The following is a 23,556-nucleotide window of genomic DNA, read 5'->3' as shown; positions in this document are numbered from 1 at the left end:
CACTCCCAAACAATGGGTAAAAAAAAAAAAACCAAAAAAAACAAATAGTTTAACTAAACAAAAACCCAACACACCTATCTGCATTCCATTACCATCCATCAAATACACTTACAAAAAAGGGAAGTTAGCTAAAAATACTTCTATTCTGTTGCAGTCACAGGAAAGTATAAGCATGTACACAGCTGAGGAACACACAATACTTCTATAACCTGTTATAATTGGCAAGTGGGAATATTCATGTCTCAGGAATTCTAACCGTGGCAATTTTAAAGCAAAACCATGCACCTCTAAGTTCCCATGGAAGTGCAAAGTAGCACTTATAAACAACATGGCCTCTGTCCATGTACAGAAACAGATTATAAAAAGAAACCATAACTTTTTTTTTTTAAAGGTGAAGTTTTTAAAATAGTGACTAGTGATTCTGAATGCCTCAATTGTTAATTGATGTCCAACTTGAAACACCTTAAAGGGGCATGATTTTCAGAGTGGTGGTATTCAAGCTTTTTGAAAATTAGGCATCCAGAAATCTAAATCACTCAAAATCTCACTAGTCATTTTTGAAAATCCAAGTTTATAAGCATGTCAGCATGCACACTGAAATTCCTGACACGCACCACAAGTTGTGCACTGGGCTGTATAATGGGATTTGTAGTAGTAATATTTTGCATTCCCTCAAAGTATATTTAATTTGGATTCAGTGGCACTGTTTTTTTAAAAATCATTAACAATTCCATATTCTGATTTTTTTAAATTACATTAACAACCAAAGCCAAAAGTCTTATAGAGAGAGAAATGAATGAGAAAAAGACAAGTTTGCTCCAGCAGTGTTGCTCTAGTTTTAGAAACGTATTTTTTTCCTTCCTTGCTTCTGAAGAGCAGATTTGGTAAAATACTTCCCTACTTTTATAGAAATATATTTATTTAGAAATATTTAAACCATAATAAAAGACAAGTGAGAAATCTCTGCTCTCTTTTACTTGGTTACACAAGAGACTTTTAAAATGGCACAATATGCACATTTTAGATGCTAAGGTGCCTTTTTGTGAAAATGCTGAAGGCATCATTCAGTATTGAACAGCTAGGAATGGAAAAGCACAGAAGACAAAAATACTTATGGGAAAATATTTACTTATACAAATCTAATATACATTAGATTCCTAAATTTTCAAAAAGTTGTTTAGGATCTAGACATAACCCAATGCAACTCTGAAAATGTAAGGGGTAGGGGTAACTGTCCTATTATACCAACATAGGTCCCTACTGTAAGCGTATTGCATGCAGCCAGTGGAGTCACATGAAGGATGAATTACTTCCAGTGGCTTAATTTTTTTCCAAATTACTGTAGATGAAATAATTTGCAGCACAGAATCTATTATAAAAGAATGTTGTTCTTAAAACTACAGTATGTTTGCCAGTCCTGGTTTGGAAATTACACTGAGTAAGCACTTCTACCCAATACCAGCTAATCTTCATTGGTTCAATTTGCCATTAGATTGAAGCTGATGTTTCATTCCTCTTCTAAGATTTCCTCTCTTACTGTGAATTACTGAATGTTCAAAAGACTCAAAATGTCCTACATTATGCCTCCAATTGGCAATTATTTGAGTCCAACAGCAGATGCTTATTTAAGAATACTAAGCCTTCTCTACTTACTGTACACATCTGAGCAGTATACTTCTTCCACAGCAGTTCTTAGAAGACTGAGCCTTTTTATTAGTTCTGAGCCAGTATCATTCTCAGAAAAAATACATACTAACAGGAAAGCGTGTTTGCGTTTTTGGGATGAGGGAAGGACTTTTTTTTAAGCAAGGCACTGAACAGGCTTTCTATGAGTTACAGGTCTGAAAAAAATCCTTCCTCACTCCTACTCCTCCTTTAGGAGAAGAAAGTCTAATGCAGCTAAGCCTTCTCATATGATCAATAAAACAGATCAAAAACACTTACTGTTTATGTGATCGATATAGTAGACACCAATCTGAGGATCATATGCAGCTTCCCATCCCCATGGTAGTTCATCACCAACACAATCCGCAAATGACAAAGGCTTTGTTAACCTAAAAACAAATTAGAGTAATGCAATTAAAGCAATGGGCTTTTTCTTGAAAAATTCTGGACCTTACCCTATTGTTCATAATTAGAAGCTAAGGATTGCTATAGAGGGCTAGTAGGAGGAAAGGAGAAGAAAAGTTGCCAAATGACATGGAAAAATAACCTCAAGTTCTTGAATGAGTTTCCAAGAATATCCTTCTGACTATATTAACTCAAAGTTAGATAAATGATCCCCAAAATTTGCCTAGCCTAGGCACTCTTGATTGAGAAATCTACTGTAATGTTATCCTCAAACTCTCCAGTAATTAAACAGCAGCAGCAGCCAACACCTTGAAAAATCCACTCTCCTACTTGACTCTTGTAAGTGGGAGTACCTACGCTTTCAACCTTGATTTCCAAAGTACCAGTCCTCTGCTTTAATCATAAAATCATCCTTTCTCCCCAGTGTCCACACAGAAAATTTAGAGAGCAGAAAATAACTTCACATGGTGTACCATACAGGTAATCCTGTTCTGATGGACATATATCCTTGGAAGCATGAGTGGCAACATGAAGTAAGACTACTAAATCTTAGAAGAAATGTCTAAATCATAAGAGTGAGTGTGTGTGCATGCAGCCCACAAAATTAAAATTTCTCGGAAGCTCACAATGCATGCTGCAGTGATGAGGGCCATAAGTACACCAATATAAGGCTTCTTACTGAAGAATACTGAAGTCAGTATATTGTGTATCAGCAGTCAGAGCAAGGTGACTTTACCAGCCTATCCAAAAAAAAAAAAAAAAAAAGGGAGGGGGGCATGTCTTCACAAATGGGATTTTACTGAAACAATTCACATACCCTTTCCCCATCTCAGAGAGGAAATAAGACTTATCTACAGTCATAGGGGCCTGATCCAGTAGCCATTGACTTCAGTGCTAGTCTGATCAAGCCCAAATAGAGTCTACACCAGTATTGTTGTTTTTAAAAATTCTTTATTAGTGACAGGTGTAGCTGCACTGGTGCTAGCAGCTGCTTAAATGCTAGCATAGGCAGGACACAAACATTTTTACCACCAGAAATCCTAGGGTTTCATGTCACAGTGGTAAGAACAAACATGTGTCCTGAATGCATTAGCCCTTTCATTGGTTAGTGCATCAGTGAAGCTGCATCCACTGCTAACAGGTAAAAATTGTTAGCGTAGACATGACCAGAATGTGAAAAATGTTCTTCTCAAGATGCAGCAGCCTTGAATCTCCTAATTAGACCCACAGGCCAAGGCCTGAGGAACTCTGTAGGATGCCATCACACCATCAAAGCTCCAGTAGGATTACATTTTTAAAGTCTACATATTCCTCACTCATCACTGACTTCCTTTCCTCTCTGTGCATTGCTTAAATCAGGGGTAGGCAACCTTTCCGAAGTGGTGTGCCGAGTCTTGTTTATTGTCACCTCATACCATAGGAACCTATAAAGTGCTAGACAGAAGGTGCCAAATACTCAAATACAGAGTCTTTTCTCTTGTGAACTCACTGCCTGAAACAGGAAGTAGGCCAATTCAAAGTAAGCTTTCAGTTATTGTACCAGGCAAAAGGATGGTATTAAAAGAAGGGCAAGAAGAAGTTCTATAGGATTCATTAGTACTCTGTCTTGAGCTGGATCTTCATGTGCTTGAATCACTTATCTAGTTCTCAAAAGTTACAGTTGGAGTAAATTTGGCAGCACTATGACCACTACTTCTAGCTCTCTGCTAGACTCACTTCCAAAAAAGAGATTCAATGAGTTCATTTGATCCATATTTGTCAGAGTGTGTTTGCTTCTGACATCATGCAATAAAAGGCGCAACACACAGGAGGGCTGGGAGAGAGAGAACGTAATTTCCATGACATAGGTCACAGTTAGAAAAGATGATACTCCTGTCACACTGACTTGCGGTTACTGATACCAGTGTAAACCAATCATCTAAGCTACTCTGCAAAAATCTCACCTGTTCAGACCATCTGAACCTGTTTGCAATAACCTTGCCTATTAGAATGGCGGTCAATTCTCTTTTGTAATTTTTAAAAAAGAGATGGCACAATATTTATCACCTGCCTAGCCCTAGAAAATGACAGAATTTGCATTCCCACACCAAACTATTCATTCGCTCTCTCCTTCACCCACCCAGTTCTGTAAATCAGCTGGTCCTTGGTATTATTTCCTTGTCCAAAAAAAGCAGTTGTTATCCTTGCTTTTCCAGACAATAACTGGCCAGCAACTACAATGTCTAAACGTTGTGAACCTTTTGCACACCTGTAGGCAGTGCTTTAAAAAGGAATCTCTGAAAGCCCTGGCACTGGTACCCACCTCATTGTATGCAAAGATGTTTGCAGTGGGTACCTATGCAATCTAACTGAGAAAAGATAGGGATACCCTTTTAGAAGGGTCACTTGTTGGGCAGGAACTCCACAATCAGAGAAGAACAAGCCATGAATGGCTTGTTGGTGAACCCTGTCCTATCCCAGTAGTGGCTCTAGATGTGGCAGGATAGGTACCTATGTGTTTATCTTGGTCCTAAGACCAGCATTATTAGATTTGCAAGGTCATTTTGCAGTGCACACTGAACCACTGCCCTGATGTGGTACTCATTTCACATAGGAAATTTTTTTTTTTGTTTGGCTGGCTTTTTTGTTTTTTTAAAAAATAAAGCATGCCAGTTATTTTAGCTATGCCAAAGTAAAGTTACTGAGTAGTTCAAATGAAATGTCACTCAAATTTTAAAAAATGTGAAAATCCTCAGTTATATCAAGTTATGTTGCTGGTGCCCAGAATCACTGATAATCTTATATATATTGTTAATTGGAGCTGCTCATGTACATGCACATACAATATAAATAATCCTATCCAGCTTTGAGGTTCAGGTGCCACAATTTGGAAACATACTCAGATGACTATAGTCTTGATGTTCATGCACAGGAGATGACACTACAATATTTGTGGTGCTAAGTGTTCTTTCTGAAAACTGAACTGGACCCTCATATTGGAAGTCTATTGTAGATCGGATATAAATAGTTAAAGGAGGGATGCATGTTTAAAAAGGAAGCAGGTTTATTAGTTCTATCAATAAACACCTCCCGGCTACATTTTATACAGTTTTGTTTTCTTTACAAGGTTTGGAGCATATCCTATTGGTAGAAGCTCAAACTAAATTGTTAGAAACTTTTAACAAATAAACTGAAACTCAGGCTAACTGGACCCTGCTGAGTCCAAGTTGGGAAGTTTTCTAAAATTCTGACGTGGTCCTGGATTATTCCTGCTCTTGTAATAGCTTTGTATGATAAAGCCTTTTTAATACCAAAGGTGCTTATGCGAGTCAATGGGTTTGAAGGAAATATATTTCAGGTTTTTTCGTGAAGTGCAATGAAGAAATATACAGACTATTGCCCATATTAAGGGACAAAAGAATAGCGCCCTCATTATTGTAACTGCAGTAGAACCCGGTGTTGTTGAACAAGGCAAGCACAGAAAAGGTTCTTAAGACTTAATGAAACCAAATCTCAGTGGTTTTCAGTGATGTCTCCCTGCATCAGTATTAAAAATAGCTTAAGTGCTAGTGTAAAAAGGACAAACCAATGTGTCCTCTAATTTTTTACATCCACGTGCAGAATGAATTTTGTTATGTGCACCAATATGGAGGTGATGTTTGGTGGAGGTGGGGCCGAGAGGTTTGGAGTGTGGGAGTGGGCTCAGGGCTGGAGCAGTGTGTTGGGATGCGGCTGGGGATGAGGGATTTGGGGTGCAGGAGGGGGCTCAGGGCTAGGACAGAGGGTTGGGGCCGGGGATGAGGAGTGTGGGAGGGGGCTCAGGGCTGGGGCAGAGGGTTGGAGTGCAAGGGGGGTGAGGGCTGCAGCTGAGGGTGCAGGCTCTGGGGTGGGGCTGGGGATAGAGGTTTGAGGTGCAGGCTGCCCCAGGGCTGGGAGAGAGGCGCCTCTCCCCACCTGAGTGGCCGCACAACTTAAAAGGGAAGTTCAGACTATGTTCAATCCCATTTTAGAAAATGTGACTGAAGCTGGAAAAAATACTTTTTCCTTTAAAAAAGTTTTAAACACAGCTCTGAGCCACCTAGTACTGTTGTCACCATAAACTAAAAAAAGTATCAGGGAGCAGAAGCCAGCAAAGCAAGAGATGACTAGTTTCATTCTATTTAATGGATATATTTTCTAAACTAGGTTTAAAAACAAGCAGCAAGGTTTAGGGAAGGAGCATTTACAGTCTTGGGACAGGATATGTGATGGGATTTTGAAATGGGAGAATTTATCTGCTCTGTTAGCTTTTTACTCAACATAAGTGCCTCTTCTCAGCAATTTAGGCCCCAACTCGGTACTACGCTGAATGGGGTGGTTTGCTGAATTGGGGTCTTTAGTTCTCATCTAGAGAAGCCTGTTCAGACACTGGCATTGCCATGTGAAATGGCAGTATCGCTGTATTATTGCTTAATGCTGACCTACATAGAACTGTACGCATTGTACCAGATTGCGCACATTCCTGAGCAGTCATAACTGGCAACAGAACTGTCTCTCATTGGAGAGTGGTTTATTCAAAATTTCAATTTCTGTCTACAGTAGAAAATTATGTCCCATTCCTCCAAATGTTTTTCAATAACTGATCCGCTTGAGTCAGTTTTGAATAGGATTTAACTGCTAGCATTAATTGGACAAAGCTATTTTCAGCCTTATTACAGAAAATGTTCTTTCCAAAACTTGCTTAACTCAAAATTTACTCTTAGCCTCATCATTCAAGAAGGTTCTTCAGGCCATGTGTTTTATGGTAGAGAGAATTTTGTGCACTAAACACAAACAAACAAGTTCCAGTTTCGCATTTGTTCTCTCTGCAGAAAAGTATGGCCTCCATTCATTTTACTGGTAGCACACACTAAGCAAGTAGTAATTTTGGAGAAGTCTCTTCACTGACAAAAAACAACAGACTACTGAATAGCTCCTTTTACTGAAATAAAGAGGAAAGCATTCATTTTTCACACGAAGAGACAGTGAAATGTAAAGCAGGTGACGGAGCAGACCTTGGCAAATACAGTTTTTAACAAAACTAGGTTACACAAATCAAGACTCACACACAAGGCTACAGGGTTTTTTCCTCAAGGACACCTCTAACTCAACAGAGCAGTCACAAAGCTGCTATCGCAAGAAAGCTAATGGTGTTACACTAGCAAAAACTGCTTCAGTAAGAAGGGTGGATTTTTTGGTGTTCAGACTCAAATGCATCTGCCCACATTTAAAAAAAGATTAGCTTTTTCTCTACCAATATATTCCCTCCTCTTCTGTCTCCCCCTCCCCCAATCTCTATAATGTAGGAAGGGGAAAACTTGTAATACAATTCTTCAGATCCTCTAAAGATCTTGCCAGCCCCCTCCACAAAATATAGGGAAGTGAAAATTTGATATTTCTTTCATGGACAATTGGGGAGAGAGGGGGCAGAGGGAAGGCAGGAAGAGTTAAGACAACACATGAGAATTTAAACTTGAGAGTCTATTCCTTTTAGAAAGAGGAACAAAGCTTTTACACTTCACTAATTTATGTCTCTTAAAAGGCTCCCATTAACATTAATCAAAACTATATTGCTTGTGTCATAATTGTGATATTGTTCATGGACTCTGCCTAGTCCCCCAGTTACAAAGAGGAATAACCTTAGCTGGCATCCCACTCTTTCCTCTCACACAGGTGCTCAGGAGAAGAGCTGACTGACTGACAGAGACCTGGCAGGGGAAGAATGCTTTTGGTAAGGAAGAGATCCAGAGGTCAATAAGACTAGGTTGAACTGCATGTTGGCAAGTTCCTGCTTATGTTATTAGCAGAAAACAAATTTAGTTCAATCATCATCCCTGGAGAAAAGGCCCTGCTGAATGCAGTGATATTTTCTGCCGCATCATTCCATCAGCTCACAATGTTGGAAATATCAAATAACTAAATGGAGAAAGAAAGAGGTACGAAGTAGCATTTTCAGTTTTTCACACAGGTATGCTATACTATAAAAAATTGAAGTACTGTAGTGCATGCCACTCTATAGCACCATGTTCAATGCAGAATATTTTGAAAGTGTATTACGGGGCTTTTCAGTGCTATGACAGTTTTCTCCTGCATTTTTCTTTCACACAGCAGTAGGCCCTGCACTAGCGTGTAAAACCTTAATATTAGACACATGGAATGTTAAGAATGTCAGATAACCATTCCCTGTGCAGGGATCATTCCACGGCCATAAACCAAATGATATGACCTTTGAGCTTTCCAGAGGAAACTCAGAAGCAGCGGAATTATAAAAAGGCCATTATGTTGGGTGCTATTACAGGTTATTTTAAAATATAGTTGTGCATGGTGATAAACACAGAAACTATCATCTTTAAGTACATTAAAGTTTTAAGAAAACATGCTACTAACTTTAATTAGTGCACGTGTTATTGTTGAAGTACTTCCATATTTATTTTAATCCTCTCTTCCTCCCTCCCCCACAACTCTCCTCCCCGTGTTCAACAACCACCTGTAAACTGAACATGGAAATGTTTGTCTTACCAATTTTCCTTTCTTCCTTCTGGTTTCAGGCACTGTTTATTACAAGGTTGCTCTTGTGTGCTGGACAGCTATGTTACTGAGAAATAAAGATCACTGAAGTATTGGTTTTAAGGCCTTTACCACAACGGCAGACACAAATGGATTTTGCAAGTAGCATTATTTGAACAGCTCAAGAATGTTAGGCATTTCAAAGGCAAATAAGAGAAAGTCTGTTCCAAAGAGCTTACAACCTTATTTCAGACATGATGCAACAAATAATGGGGAACAAAGTGACATTAGGGTGGGAATACTGCATTAGAGGCTTTAGAAAGGGAAATGATAATAAATGACAAGCTTATTATAGGGATCAAGTCTTTTATCCCAATATTTTGGAAAGTTTGACAGCTTAGAGAGAAAACATTGTACCTTATATGTTTTCAGAAAGTAAATAATAGAAGTGACTTTCCTTACATCTAGAGAACAGATCAGGCTGATATCTACTGCATTATATGCTCTGGCAAATAAGCTGGACCTGCACAACAACTGCAAATGTAAATGCAGTAATTATGTGTGAAAATGTCTAAAATCTGGCTTTAAAATTATTGATTTAAATTTACTGAGCTACTATATTTTAAAATATAGCATCTTTCCCCTGGTTGTATTGTTGACTAGAACGCAATTTTCTTCCAGCTCAGTCCACGTGTAGCAGAGGAAGGAGTTTTATTGCTCTGAATGATTGCTGGGGAAAAGGAAAAACCAAGAGGAACCTGGGTTTTCCAAAGGGAGCACCAGGCCCCCCCCGGGGGGGGGGGGAGGGAGGGGAAAGGAGGGGGGCAATTTGCCCCAGGCCCCACAGGGGCCCCCACAAGAGTTTTTCAGGGCCCCTGGAGCAGGGTCCTTCACTCACTCCGGGGCCCCCAGAAAACTCTCGCGGGGCCCGGGCCCCCAGAGCATCTTCTGTGGCAATTCGGCGGCAGGGGGTCCTTATGCCCTGGGACCCGCCGCTGAAGTGCCGGGTCTTCGGCAGCAATTCGGTGGCGGGGGCCCCCCACCACTGAACACCCCAGGCCCCCTGAATCCTCTGGGTGTCCCTGGGGAGCACCTACAGTTTTCATAGAATTACTATATGGGAAATCAGATCACTTTTACCCAGAAGCCTAAATTTTAGGCAGCCTAGTTTGAAGACAGTGGCCTTTATCTTTGAATTTTTGCCTTTTTTCCCTTTAATGTACTGTTCACATTCTGAACCTCTTTATGTACATCCATAGAGCATGTACTGATGTTTAAAACTGATTAAGACACTGATCCACAGAATATTTAGCCACCAAACATATGGTACAGGGGAGGAAACGGTGGCTCTGGCAGCAGCAGAAGTTTGGGCAGCCCTTTGTTGGATCAGTGGAGGATGGGTAATGGCTGTTAGAAGACTTTCATCCTCTCTGTTTCACCAAGATAACAGCACTGAAAATTAAAATGCCTGGCCTCCTGGCTGACCTGTGGTGAATGTCCCCAGCAAAGGACAAGGTTGTAGACAGAGGAATTTTTTTTTCTTCCAAGTTTAATTTTGGAACTGGAGAAAAAGTATGTCTGAGGGTATGGCTACACTTGCGAGTTGCAGCGCTGGTGGAGGCTTTCCAGCGCTGCAATTAGTAAGTGTCCACACCTGCAGGGCACATCCAGCGCTGCAACTCCCTGGCTGCAGCGCTGGCCGTACACCTGGCTCAGCATGGGGAATAAAGATTGCAGCGCTGTTGCTGCAGCGCTGGTCATCAAGTGTGGCCACACACCAGCGCTGTTATTGGCCTCCAGGGTATTAGCAGATATCCCAGAATGCTTTTATAAATTACTCTCTTTGTTTTGTTATGCAGCCTCTCTTTGTTTTGTTGTGAACTTGGAGCTCCGTAGCTCCGTTGATCCCGGAGCTGCTTATCTACAAACACAGCTCCTGTTTGCTGTGATCAATCTGTGAACAATCAAATGAGATAATGAGGCAGGCAGGGAGTGAGTGTTTGCTTGACAGAAACGGGGCAGAGGGGAGAGAGGGAGTCCGTTGGCTGCAGGCTGTTTGCAGTTAAGAGTTAAGGGTAAGGGATCGCGAACATGTTCTGATTTTTCAAGGCAGGAAGCTAAACACACAGTGTTGGCTCCAGAAATCCACTCACTCTCTCTCGCCCGCTCCCTGTCACACTACACCCCACCCCACCCCCCTCTTTTGAAAAGCACGTTGCTGCCACTTGAATGCTGGGATAGCTGCCCATAATGCATCACTCCCAACAGCGCTGCAAATGTGGCTACACACCAGCGCTGGTAGCTGTGAGTGTGGCCACACACCAGCGCTGGCCCTGCACAGCTGGACGACCAGCGCTGCAACTACCAGCGCTGCAGATTTGTAAGTGTAGCCATACCCTGAGTGTACATTTAACTCAGACAGAGCATCTGAATAGGAACCTGAATTGAAAACCGCCATCATCATACATGAGAGTTAGAACCTTTCACTCTTCCTTTTTCTTCCCTTTTTGTGACTTTATATACCATTTCTACAATTCACCCTGCTCACCTCAATATCCACAGAAAATGATTTGAAATTTCATGTGCAGAATTCCCCTTCCCCTGAAGCGTCCACTATAGTAAATAATATTTGTAAGTGGAATTTTCAAAAAGCACTCACTGTTCATCTAACTCTGCCCCCACTGAAGTCAATGGGAATTTTAACATTGGCATTGACCTAGTTACTTTCCATTGAAATCAAGCACTTTTGAAGAATCTCAGCCCTATTAGCACCTTAAAGAGCTTTACAAACATTTAATTCCAGGAATACTCCTGTGAACTACTGTAATCAAGTATAAACATTTTAAAACAGGTAAGAAAGAACTTAAGTAAACTAACCAAGGTCAGATACGGCCTGAGCAGAGGGCCCCACTGAAGCCAATGGAAGTCTTTGGATCAGACTCTCAGTAATTCAGTGGCAGGATTGGCTGGGGGGGAGGGGGGGAGATCCTGATTATGTGTCATGCTCCAACCATTAAGGAGCATAATCACAACAGTTACATAACTCTTGAGGGTTAGACTAGACTGCCAGTTTCTCTTCCAATCACTTGTTTCCCAACAATTCTTAATACATGTTTCTATACAATGTGGCATACAGCCCAGTTCTCCTGTGCAGCAGAAGGATGGACTAGATCAGAGGTTCCCAAGGAGTGGTTCAGCAAGTCCTCGCTGGTGGTCTTCAGAGACCTGGCAGATCACATGGTGCTGGTTCTCCCATTTCCAGCTGCTAAACTGCATTAAAGACAACTAAAACTACATTATGAATTGCTTACATGGAAAATATAGCTGCCACATGGATTTTGTGAGATTGCAAGGACAAAGTCCATGGGACAGTGAGTTGGAGACCATCTTTGTATTAAGATGTAACCACAGAAAGTTGGACAACCCTTAGACTAGATAACCCAAGGGGTTCCTTCAAACTACTTCACCTGCAATTGCATGTAAGAGCAGCAATCTCTAGAAAAACTACACCTTTGCAGAGTCCATCAGACCACCCACTAAAGTGAAATGTACTGGAAATGATCAGGATGACTTGGGGACTGGGGAAAAACACAGCAAACAGACAAAAAACTTTTATAGTTTAACAAATAACTTATCAAAGATAGTCACTTCACATAAAAGTCTAACAGTAAGCTAAAAATCACTAATATTGAAATCTCAAAGTACTTTAAAATCACACATCTGAAAAGTTGTTGTTGTTGTAATAATATAAAAGTGTGCCAGTTTAGATTTGTTAACCCCACCTCCACATACAGAATCAGATTCCTTGAATATTTAAAATTCCATCTTTCAGTGCATTAGTTAAAATGAAAATGCTTTTCTATGTGCAGTCCAAGACCGATCCATAACATTCATACACCATATTAAAAACAGTATTGTTTCTGCTGATTTCAGTACTCAGTCCCTTTAGCACCTCTAATGTTTTTAAATTCAATTAATATTGCAAAAGAATGTAAGTCTTAGATGGGATTCATTCCTATTGGTAATAAAGTTTAAGGCATGAGAAGTATGCAACAATAATACAACAGTAAACATCCAAGTGTTCACTGAGAGTTCAAACACATACATCCTCTCCTTCAAAAGCTTTAACTAATACAGCAAAGCAAGCACTGGTACGCTTAGTGACTAAAAGGAACACTACACATATTCATTAATTTGTTTAGGCAAGGACAATATACTGAATTACATTTCTCTTACTCATTCCAGCACTTGACCCTACTGTCCAAGCTGATTTAACGATTTGTAGGTCAAATATGTTTTTCTGCAGTTATCAGGATGGAACTCAGAAGGGGGTGGTTATAAGGATAATAAACCCTTTTCTAGTCTCAACATATCAATCAATGATCAAGAGTTCCTCTTTAATGAGCAACATTTGGCATGACAATTACTCAAAAGTAGAAGCACTTTCCCCAAATTACTTAACTCTCCCTTGTAAACTTTCATTTCTGGAGCAGAAACAAGTCATCAAACCTGTGAAAACGTTTATATTTCCATCAAGTCAATGTATTTAGAACATAAACATTCCAAATTAAACCGGTATTTTATTGTAGAGAATATATATATTACACATACTGAGAAAAACTGTTCCTCAACTTTTTCAGCCAAGGATATCAACCAGTTTGTCAGACTGAAATGTCCTTTGTACTAGTCAGTGTCTGCTCTCTCCACCCAAGCAAGTCCATGCACTTTTACTCAGAGCATGGACTACCCCATCCCCCAGTCACAAAACTGGTTTATGGAGCAACTCAACTCTGTTCCGGGTTAGAGTGTGCACAAATAAATGGGAAGCTGAGGATAGTGCTGCATAATCTATCATAGAGGCTCATCACTGTGGCCAAAAGGGCACGAGCATATGATCTTTCTAAATCTGTAGTGGCATTGGTAACACTACATGGATACCACTGCCTCAAGTCCAACTGCATGGCAGTCACCATTCATGCATTCATTCCTTTTGCATCTTCATTATTCACTTCTTTCTTTAAGGCTTTGCTAACCCCTAGCTCTCTAGATCCTAGTATATACACAATTCTGGTGCCCACACACTCTCATATACAAAGATGCATGATCACATCCTTTTGCTTACAGCTTACTAGTAGTGGATACCACTGGCTTAGAAGGCAAACACAAAGCCATTTTTCTTTAAACTGGGCTATGAAACATAGTACATCAGTACCATCACCAACAGTATATAATAAAATCAGCAGCAGCGCTTCAAATCTTCAAAGAATGGTACAAAACGTTAATCTTCATAATACCCCTTCCCTCTGCGGTAGGTAATCAATCATCACCACCATTTTACAGATGGAAAAAACAGAGAGGTTAAGGCCCACATTTTCAAGCTTAGTTGCCTAAAGTTAGGCACCTAGAAACATATGTAGGCATCTAAAAGTAAAGAGATTTTCAGAGGGGGTAAATTATTTCAGTGGGAGCAGTGGCACTCAGCACCTCTGAAAGTCAGGTCACTCACTTAGATGCCTAACATTAGTCACCTAAATTTGAAAAATTTGGGCAAGTGGCCAAAGACCACTCATTATTTATATTGCAGAAGTATTCAAAACTGTTTCTGATGCTTTTCAAACAGAACAAGACAGTTCCTGCCTCGCAAAATATAGGTTTTAAAAAAGCTCACACAATAAGTCTGTGGCCAAGAAGCAAGAAGAGAATTCAGGAATAATCCTGGCTGCCAGGCACATTCTTCCACACATTAAAATTAATAAGTGGGGCTATATTTTGATATGCCTTGTCACATCTGAAATTAAAACTTCAGTATGTAGCAATCAAAAAAGAAAAGAACAGCTGCTGTTTTATACAGAAACACATGCTAGGTTGGTTGCAATCTACAGTACTGTCTGTTTTACATTAGCTCCAAAAAGGGTGATATGGCACCAAACTGTGCAACCCAGGCTCAAATCTCTCAAATAAAATGAGTTTAGTAGATTCAGCTTCAAGGGACATAAGTACAGATTACAACAGATTGTGTTTTTGTTCAGAAGTGCTCAAGGCTGAATCTACACTACAGATATTATATCAGCATAGTTACTCCAGCATAGCCACCTAGTATAGATGCACCAAACGTCGACAGGAGTTCCAGTACAGGAACACCACCTCAAACAGTTCTGTTTGCATAGCTCTATCAACTCTGGGGGTTTTGTTGCCAGAGCCATGTCTCTAGGGGGTGTGGTTTGTTCACACCCCTGACCAACATAACCACACTGGTATAAATTTTAAGTGTAGACTAGGCTTTAATGTTCAAATAGTACGATCCTGTTGCAGTCAGGATCATTATTCATCTTTACAGCACCAAAAGCAGTACATGGCTGTTCACAATTGGTCAGTGTCTCGCACAGAATGCACTGCTAAAAGGTACAAATAGGAAAAGTACAATACATGACATTTCTATGCAAACAAGTGCCATACAAGTAATCACAGGGGGAGATTATATCTGGAAAGGATTGAAGTACATTGGCATAGCTGTGCAAGAAGCTGTTTGCAAATGGCTCTACCTGACCATTATGCTTATCTGTAACCAGGACCATTAATCTCTCCCATTCATGAACATAATACTTCACCAAAACACATAACTCAAGTGAGTTTTCTAAAAAACAAGTTTGTTTGTTTTTTTTAAAATAGAGTTGGAGACTAAAATATTCAGTGTTTGCTAGCTTGGAAGTGCTTACCCCCAGGAAAATAAAGTTTATATTCAATATTCATTTACATGAAGTAGCACTGTAATGATCAGCTGCCTACAAGACCTGTTAGTGAAAAGAGATCAAGACCTCCAGTGCAGCATCCCATGTAATTCTTTTTTTATTGCGGGGGGAGGAGGGGGAAGGAGGGCAAGGGGCGCAAGGGTTTAGGATTCTTTTAGGGTTGTTTTTTCCCCTATATTCCCTAGTATATACAAACATACTAATTCAAACATTTTTAGATACAGTATTTGTCCTGTCAGCCAGCCACCACTCATCCAATCTTTAAAAAAAAAAAAAAAAAAAGATGTTCGCATTGGAAAAAGGTACAGAGAAGGGCAACAAAAATGATTAGGAGTATGGAGATTAAAAGGACTGGGACTGTTCATCTTCGAAAAAAGATGACTAGGTAGGTCTATAAAATCATGAATGGTGTGGAGAAAGTAAATGTTATTTACCCCTTCATATAATGCAAGAACCAGGCATCACCCTGTGACATTAAAAGGCAGCAGATTTAAAACAACACAACAAAGTCAGCCTGTGGAACTCATTGCCAGGGAATGTTGTGAAGGCCAAAAGCATAACTGGGTTCAAAAAAGAATTAGATAGGTTCATTAACAGCTACTAACTAATAATATCAGGGATGCAACCCCATGCTCTGGGTGTCCCTGAACCTCTGACTGCCAGAAACTGGGACCGGATGACAAAGGATGGTCACTAGATAAATTGCCCTGTTTTGTTCATTCCCTCTGAAGCCTCTGGTACCAACCACTGTCGCAGGACAGGATAGTGGGCTAGATGGATCATTGGTCAGATCCAGAACGGCCATTGTTATATGTTCTTATCTTTCGCTAATCTTATAGCTGTGCTGTCAAAATTTGATTTATAAACTGTTACAGGGCAGAGAACACTAGAATCCTGTTATTTATGTAAATAAAATTCAGTGGAAAAAAGAAAAGCCTTCTATAAATGCTTGTCGAAATTGAGATTCACAAGAATCACACTTTGCTGTGGAGATAAAAAAAAAAATCTCCTTGAACCTTCACCTGCTTCCAGTGAAGTCAAGAACAGATCCTTTCATGACTTCTAAAGTTACGGCTGCTGGTTGTGATTTAGTGGATCTGCTCATAAATAATTATTTTGCATAGCTTGGCTAGAACTGAAACAGTGCCCATTTCATTTCATCTAGGACTAACACCATGTTGAAAATGAACCATCCTCCAAGCATATCAGCTTCTTACATAATTTGATTCCATATACAAACAAATTGCAAACATTAAGTCTTTACATCACAAACAATCATAGGCAAAGTGCAATGGGACACTTTACACTTCAAACAGGCTAGTCAAAAGAAGAGGGCAGAAAGAATCTTGTTTAATGTCTTATTCAAAAGAATAATCCACCATACTAATAAAGTTAATTCATATAGCATCTTTCACTTGTATCAAAATGCTGTGCATAATCTCTAAGGCAATAAGACATATTAAGATAATAGAAAGAAACGTCTGATAGTTCAGCATCCTTGATAGTACTGCTGAAAAGGATCTGGGGGTTATAATGGATCACAAATGGAATGAGTCAACAATGTGATGCATCTGCAACAGAGACTACTATTCTGGGGTATATTAACCGCAGTGTTTGTATGTAGGATATGGGAGGGAATTATTCCACACTACTTGGCATTGGTGATGCCTCAGTACTGGAGTACTGTCCAGTTCTGGGTGTAACACTTCAAAAAAGATGTGGATAAATTGGAGAGAGTCCAGAAGAGAACAGTATCAGAGGGGTAGTTGTGTTAGTCTGGATCTGTAAAAGCAGCAAAGAGTCCTGTGGCACCTTATAGACTAACAGAAGTTTTGGAGCATGAGCTTTCGTGGGTGAACACCCACTTCGTCGGATGCATGTCATCCGACGAAGTGGGTATTCACCCACGAAAGCTCATGCTCCAAAACTTCTGTTAGTCTATAAGGTGCCACAGGACTCTTTGCTGCTTTTACAGAAGAGAACAAAAATTATAAAAAGTTTAGAAAACCTGACTTATGAGGAAAAGTTAAAAAACTGGGCAAGTTTAGTCTTGAGAAAAAGACAACTAAGGAGGGGAATGGCAATTCTTCAATTATGTTAAGGGCTGTTATAAAGGAGACAGTGATCAGTTGTTCTCCATGTCCACTGGAGGTAGAACAAGTAGTAATCGGCTTAAATTAGCAGCTAGACAGATTTAGGTTAAATATACTTAGAACATTTGTGCTAATAATGATAGTTGTTAATATTTAGGGTACGTCCAGACTACCTGACATATCGGCAGGTAGTGATCGATTTAATCGGGGATTGATATATCGCATCTCATCTAGATGCGATATATCTATCCCCGAACGCGCTCCCTGTCAACTCCAGAACTCCACCCAAGCGAGTGGCGGTAGCGGAGTTGATGGGGGAGCCGCGGCCGTCGATCCCGCACCGTGAGGACGGGAGGTAAGTTGAAATAAGATACGCAACTTCAGCTACGGGAATACCGTAGCTGATGTTTATGTATCTTACATCGACACCCTCTCCCCAAAGTAGACCAGGCCTTAGCCTAATTAACCCCAATCTCTCAAAATTATAGATATTAATTCACAGTGATCAATAGGCTTCCAAGAAGTTTGGGGAATCCCCATCATTAAGGGTATTAAAAAACAGACTGGAAAAACATCTGCCAGGGATGATCTAGATTTACCTGGTCCTGCCACAGTGCAAGGGGCTGGACTTGGTGACTTTGAGGTCCCTTCTAGCCCTATGTTTCTATGACTCAATAATTCTAGGAATATATGACAGTTTCATCATTGGATATGATCACAAGTTCAGCTGTGGAACATGATGCACTAATCTTCTGTTCCAGACTGGAGAAATATCTACGTATGCATGGCATATTTTGGTAAGTGTTTGTGTGTCCATTCTAACCTCACTTTTTTCTTTTAAGAACCTACAAAAATGCAGGGAAATTCAGAGTTAAACCTGCCACTCCTTCCTTTACTGATGCTGTTATGCCTGGGTAACAGAAAAGTAATCATATCAGCCGCAATATCTGGTAATAACGAAATAAAGTATACCGGTACTTCAATTCTGGAGTTTTTCCAAAAGCTGCACTGCATCCTCCAAGTAAATGACAAAGAAAAGACATTAACTAAAACACGTAAAAATAAGTACATTAAAAACAGTGAGCTAGCTAAACAGGATGCTGCCATCTTGACTGTGTGATAATGCAAAGTAACACGCACACAAAAAATTACAGTCAGAGAATCTTGGAAGTCAAAATTTCAGTGTGCATGTAAAGTAGGTTCTCTAATTAGGGTTCCATGTTGGTCACGGAGGTCACGGATTTTGTGACTTCCTGCAACCTCCCTGACTTCTGCAGTGGCCAGTGTGGCTGACATGAGAGCAGCCCAACCAGCTTGCCTCAGGGCCAGATGCTCAGGCAGCCTTGCGGACAGCCACACCGGCTGCTGCTGGAACAGCTCTGTAGCTAGCCACTCAGACTTCCCCACAGCCAGCCACATCAGCTGCTGCTGCTGGAGTGGCCCTGGCCCTGGGGCCAGCCACGCCGGCCACTGCTCTGGTGGCCCTGGGCAGCTTGTCCCAGGGACTACCTGAGCAGCGGCCACTGCAGCTGGCCCTGGGGACCACCAGAGCAGCAATCCTGGAGCCGGCGGGAGCAGCTGCAGCTTGGCAGTTCCCAGCAGCGGTCCTGGGGCAACTTAAACAGCAGCAGCCGCCCCCCGCCGGGGGGCGCTTCCCCCTGAAGGTGATGCTGCAGTCCCCTCTTCCCCCCCCCCCACCCCTGATTCAACCAGGGGTATTTATGGTACAAGTCATGGACAGGTCACGGGCCGTGATTTTTTGTTTCTTGCCCATGACCTGTCCATGACTTTTACTAAAAATACCCATGATTAAATTGTAGCCTTAGCTATAATATATTTACAAATGAGTTAGTTTAATATTCCTTAACTGAAGCTGATGTTTAGGCTAATTATCCCCACAACCCCTCCAAACTATAGAAGTTAATTCACAGGGATGAAACTGATTTCCAATGCTTTCCTGTAGCAAAGCATGTGACTTTATTCCTACATTACATACATCCTGGGTCTGACCATAAACTGCATCCAACTAGAGAGCCTGATGGCAACGTGGCAGGGTAGCTTCTATAAAATACCACAATGTTGCAACCTTCAGAGTAAGGCATGCATAGGGCACCTCAAAACCCTAGCTCCCACTGCCTTGTGGGTAATCATTGGTTGGAATAAAGCTAATGGGACATCACCCTGACGGAAATGTGTCCTCACTGTCAGCAGCAGCTCTAATCTGTTGCTCTCTGGCAGAAGCTACAACCTTTGAGGTACTGAACATCTGGACTTGGTCTGGCCTTAGAACTGTCTCAATGATCTAAAGGGCAGACAGTAGATGTAGGGCAGCCTCCACTCCTCCATGCTCTTGACTAGGCATACGCGTCGAAGGTCTTGGTGTGATGGTTGCACAATTCCATAAGGGACATAAGGAACCTGAGGCAGCTACCAAGACATCTATGCAGTCCTTTTCAGGAGTTGCCTGCTTGCCTCTTTAAGTAGGCCCTAGAAGAGGCAAGCCAAAAAAAGCCATGCCTCAATCCAACCTATCCTGGCTGAAATGAAATAAAGTTACTTGCATGTTCGAATGTTCGGATTTCGACTCCTGGGTTCAATTCAGATTCTGGTTTATGGAAAACAGCATTACTAAACTATGAATTGGTTAAACTTAGAATTGACATTGCTGCATTATAAAAAAACCTCAGCTCTCAGATACAGTTTCTATCCAAGAGAATGATTACGCCATATTCTGGCATGGGAAGCCAGCAGGAGAAAGGAGAGAAAAGGGAGTGGGCTTTGCTATTAGCAACAGCTTACTATCTTCTTGTGAAAGCCCCACTGCTGTATTTATTAGACTCATGACACTCAAAATGCACACCCAGAACGGATTCATCACGTAATTTAGTGTCTATGCGCCTATCCTTCAAGCTAGCGATGAAGACAAGAACATTTTCTATCACCAATTTGAAGAAGAGATTGAGAAAACTCATAGAACTTAGACCAGGGGTTCTCAAACTGGGGGTTGGGACCCCTCAGGGGGTAACAAGGGTATTACATGAGGGGTGGGGGGTTGTGAGCTGTCAGTCTCCACTCCAAACCCCACTTTGCCTCCAGCATTTATAATGGTGTTAGATATATTAAAAACACTTTTTTAATTTATAAGGGGTGGGGGGAGGAGTGTCATACTCAGAGGCTTCCTTTGTGAAAGGGGTCACCAGTACAAAAGTTTGAGAACTACTGACTTAAATCATTATAATGCCAACTTGGCAACTTCAGTGCAAGAGTTGGATGTAGTTTTGAGAACTGGCCTGGTATTCTGGGGAAACACTGCAAAGTTTATAGCGAAAACCAAGGTGAGGGTGCTGGTTCTGAGAGATTTTCTGTTTATGGATAACTCAGCCTATAGTGAATCTTCCCTGCAAAATCTCTTGGGTAGATTTTCTGAATCATGCAAGAGCCTTGGATTGACAATTAGTTTCAAGAAGACTGATCAGGTACCAAGGGGTGGAAGAACCTGTGCCTGATGTCACTCCAGAGGGTAAATCTCTTGGCGTTGTCAACATGTTTTGCTACTTGGAATCTTGATCTTCAGACTGAAATGACTAATAGAATTGGAAAAGCAGCTAAGAATTTTGAGCTATTACAGAAATGTGCATGGAATCATAGGCGCCGACTTTGTGGGTGCTCTGGGGCTGGAGCACCCATGGGGAAAAATTAGTGGGTGCTTCACACCCACCAGCAGCCAAGATACCGCCTCCTTCTTCCCCCCCCAGCGCACCGCGTCCCCACTCCTTCTTCCCCTCCTTCCCAGCGCTGCCCACCCCAAGCTGCCTGACAGCTGTTTGGCAGCACTTAGGACTTTCCAGGAGGGCGGGGGAGGAGCGGGGACACGACGCACTCAGGGGAGGCAGCAGAGAAGAGGCAGGGCAGGAGTGGGGACTTGGAGGAAGGGGGTGGGAAGGGGGCAGGGACTTTGGGGAATGGGGGTGGGGCAAGGGCGATGCAGGAACGGGAAGAGGCGGGGCGGTCGAGCACCCACCGGGCAGAGGGGAAGTCGGCACCTATGCATGGAATAACAGCAAACTATCAACTAAGGTGAAGATATGAATTTACAAGACTTGCGTGCTGTCATCCCTGCTTTATGGTTCAGAAATATGGACTACATACGCTAGGCACATCAGGAGACTGAACAGTTTCCACATGAGAGGACTGCATAAGATCCTGAAAATTAAATGGGAAGACAAAAATACCAAACACAGAGGTGCTGGAGTATGCAGGACTGACACACTTAGAAATAAACAAGAAGAGGAAGTTGCGATGGCTTGGTCATGTCAGGAGAATGGGGGGAGACCATAACAAGAATATTTTGTATAGCAAGATTCAGGATGGCTCTAGAAAGCGGGGTTGCCCTTTATGGTGGTACCACAATGTGTGCAAAAATTATACGAAGTCATTGCTGTTGAATGTAGAAAGCTGGGAGAAGCATACAGAATGCTGTCCAACTTGGAGGGATTATCTGGCCACATGAAGTGGCTCTGATCCAGAGGACGGAAGCAAAGCGAGAAAGAAGAAAACAGCATGCTGTAATCTTGGACTGACTCAGACAACACATGGAACTGTGAAATTTGTAACAAGCTATGTCGCTCTCGAATTAGGCTTCTCAGCCATGAGCGGATTCATCATGCACCTGATTAGGCCTCTTATGTGAATACCATGATCCAGTTTGGATTGCCAGTTGCCAATGATGATGACATCAGCAAACTGAGTCTGTTAGGAAGTATCCTTAAGACTGTATCCCCCAGTATGGATGGCATTTATTCATTTAAAGGAGATACTGAAGAAGTGACACATTAGAGCAGTAGTCCCCAAACTGTGGGGCACACCCCCATGGAGGTGCAGAGGAACACGCAGAAGTGGGGGACAGGGGCCCCCAGGCCAGCCCCCACAAGGATTTCTAATTTAAATACAAGCTACTTTTTTTTTTAAACTGACATTTCTCTGAATTTATGTTAATAAACCCATTTAGGGCTAATAAATAGTCAAGATTAATTTTAATATTAAATTTGACTATTATTTTTTAATATTACTATGAAAAACTAATTTGGTACAAAATCAGAATTTATCTTCATCTACATCCAAAACACAGTAAGGCTACATCTAACTTTTATCATTAAAACGTCTGTTGCTCAAGGGTGTGAAAAAAACCACACCCCAAACAACAAAAGTTTTAACGACGAAAAGCACCAGTGTGGATAGTGCTTTTGTCAGTGGGAGACGCTCTCCCACTGATGAAGCTACCACCTCTTGTTGGGAGTGGTTTTATTTTGTCATCAGGAGAGCTCTCTCCTGGCGACAAAGAGCAGCTACACTGCACACTTTACACAGCACAGCTGTAGCAGCACGGCCGCTCCATTGTAAAGTGTGCAATGTAGATATAGCCTAAGTCTCTTTAGCTTCCTTGATCTTTCAACAGCTTGAGACTCAAAAACTCCCTTGTCTTTCACTGCTCTATCAATATCTTCTCATGGTACTCCTCCTACCTCTCCAATTGCATCTTCAGGGTCTCATTTGGTGTATACTCCTGTATGCCAGCTATCTTCACGGAGCGCTCCCGAAAGCTCCTGCCTTGAAGCCCGGCTCTTCTCTCTGCAAAGACTGTTTCTAGGCGCTCTTACCCAGAAGCATGGCAGTACACACCACCTTTATACAGACACCTGACAAATCTATTTCTCTTCTTGTTTCCCCACCATCCAATCTTGCATCTTATTCCGTCTTTCAGGTATCTCCTTGTGGATGTCCAGGCTAAACTCAATGCAGCCAGAAAACATGCTTTTGAGCTCACCCCACTTGAAGGATTTTTTTATTATTATTATTTTTTTTTTTTTAAAACAACCAGAGGCAGATGGACAATGACCTTTAATTGTTACAAAGCAAAGGTTATATGACAAGGGAAAAATATTGAGAACTAACATGCATTTTCTGCTGCAATATAAAGAATGGCAACAGCTTCTCAGTCAGTTACTGTAGCAGATCATTCTAATGGCGATTTGAATTCCTGTGAGTAAAACTGTATGCCAGAAAGCCAGATCCTGAGAGGACTGAGCACCTCTAGAATGAGACTTGAGGCCACGTAACACTTTGGTCCTCATCCTGTACCA

The 23,556-nt window shown here is 41.4% G+C and overlaps 1 protein-coding gene across 4 annotated transcripts in view; it reads right to left on the bottom strand.

Annotated features, from left to right (window-relative positions):
* Positions 1 to 23,556, bottom strand: part of WWC2 (WW and C2 domain containing 2) — a 142,230-nt gene that overhangs the window by 95,934 nt on the left and 22,740 nt on the right. For 3 of the 4 annotated variants that reach the window (XM_039542123.1, XM_039542127.1, XM_039542125.1), the window contains exon 2: positions 1,945 to 2,054. The exons of the other annotated variant lie outside the window; for it this stretch is intronic. In XM_039542123.1, coding sequence (XP_039398057.1) covers positions 1,945 to 2,054 — 110 coding nt within the window. The remainder of the gene's footprint in view (positions 1 to 1,944; positions 2,055 to 23,556) is intronic. 4 annotated transcript variants of the gene reach the window in all.

This window comes from Mauremys reevesii, linkage group 5, assembly GCF_016161935.1.
Source record: "Mauremys reevesii isolate NIE-2019 linkage group 5, ASM1616193v1, whole genome shotgun sequence".
NCBI classification, from domain to species: Eukaryota; Metazoa; Chordata; order Testudines; family Geoemydidae; genus Mauremys; species Mauremys reevesii.
Note: the sequence above shows the minus strand (reverse complement) of the source record. Positions and strands in the feature narration are given on the sequence as shown.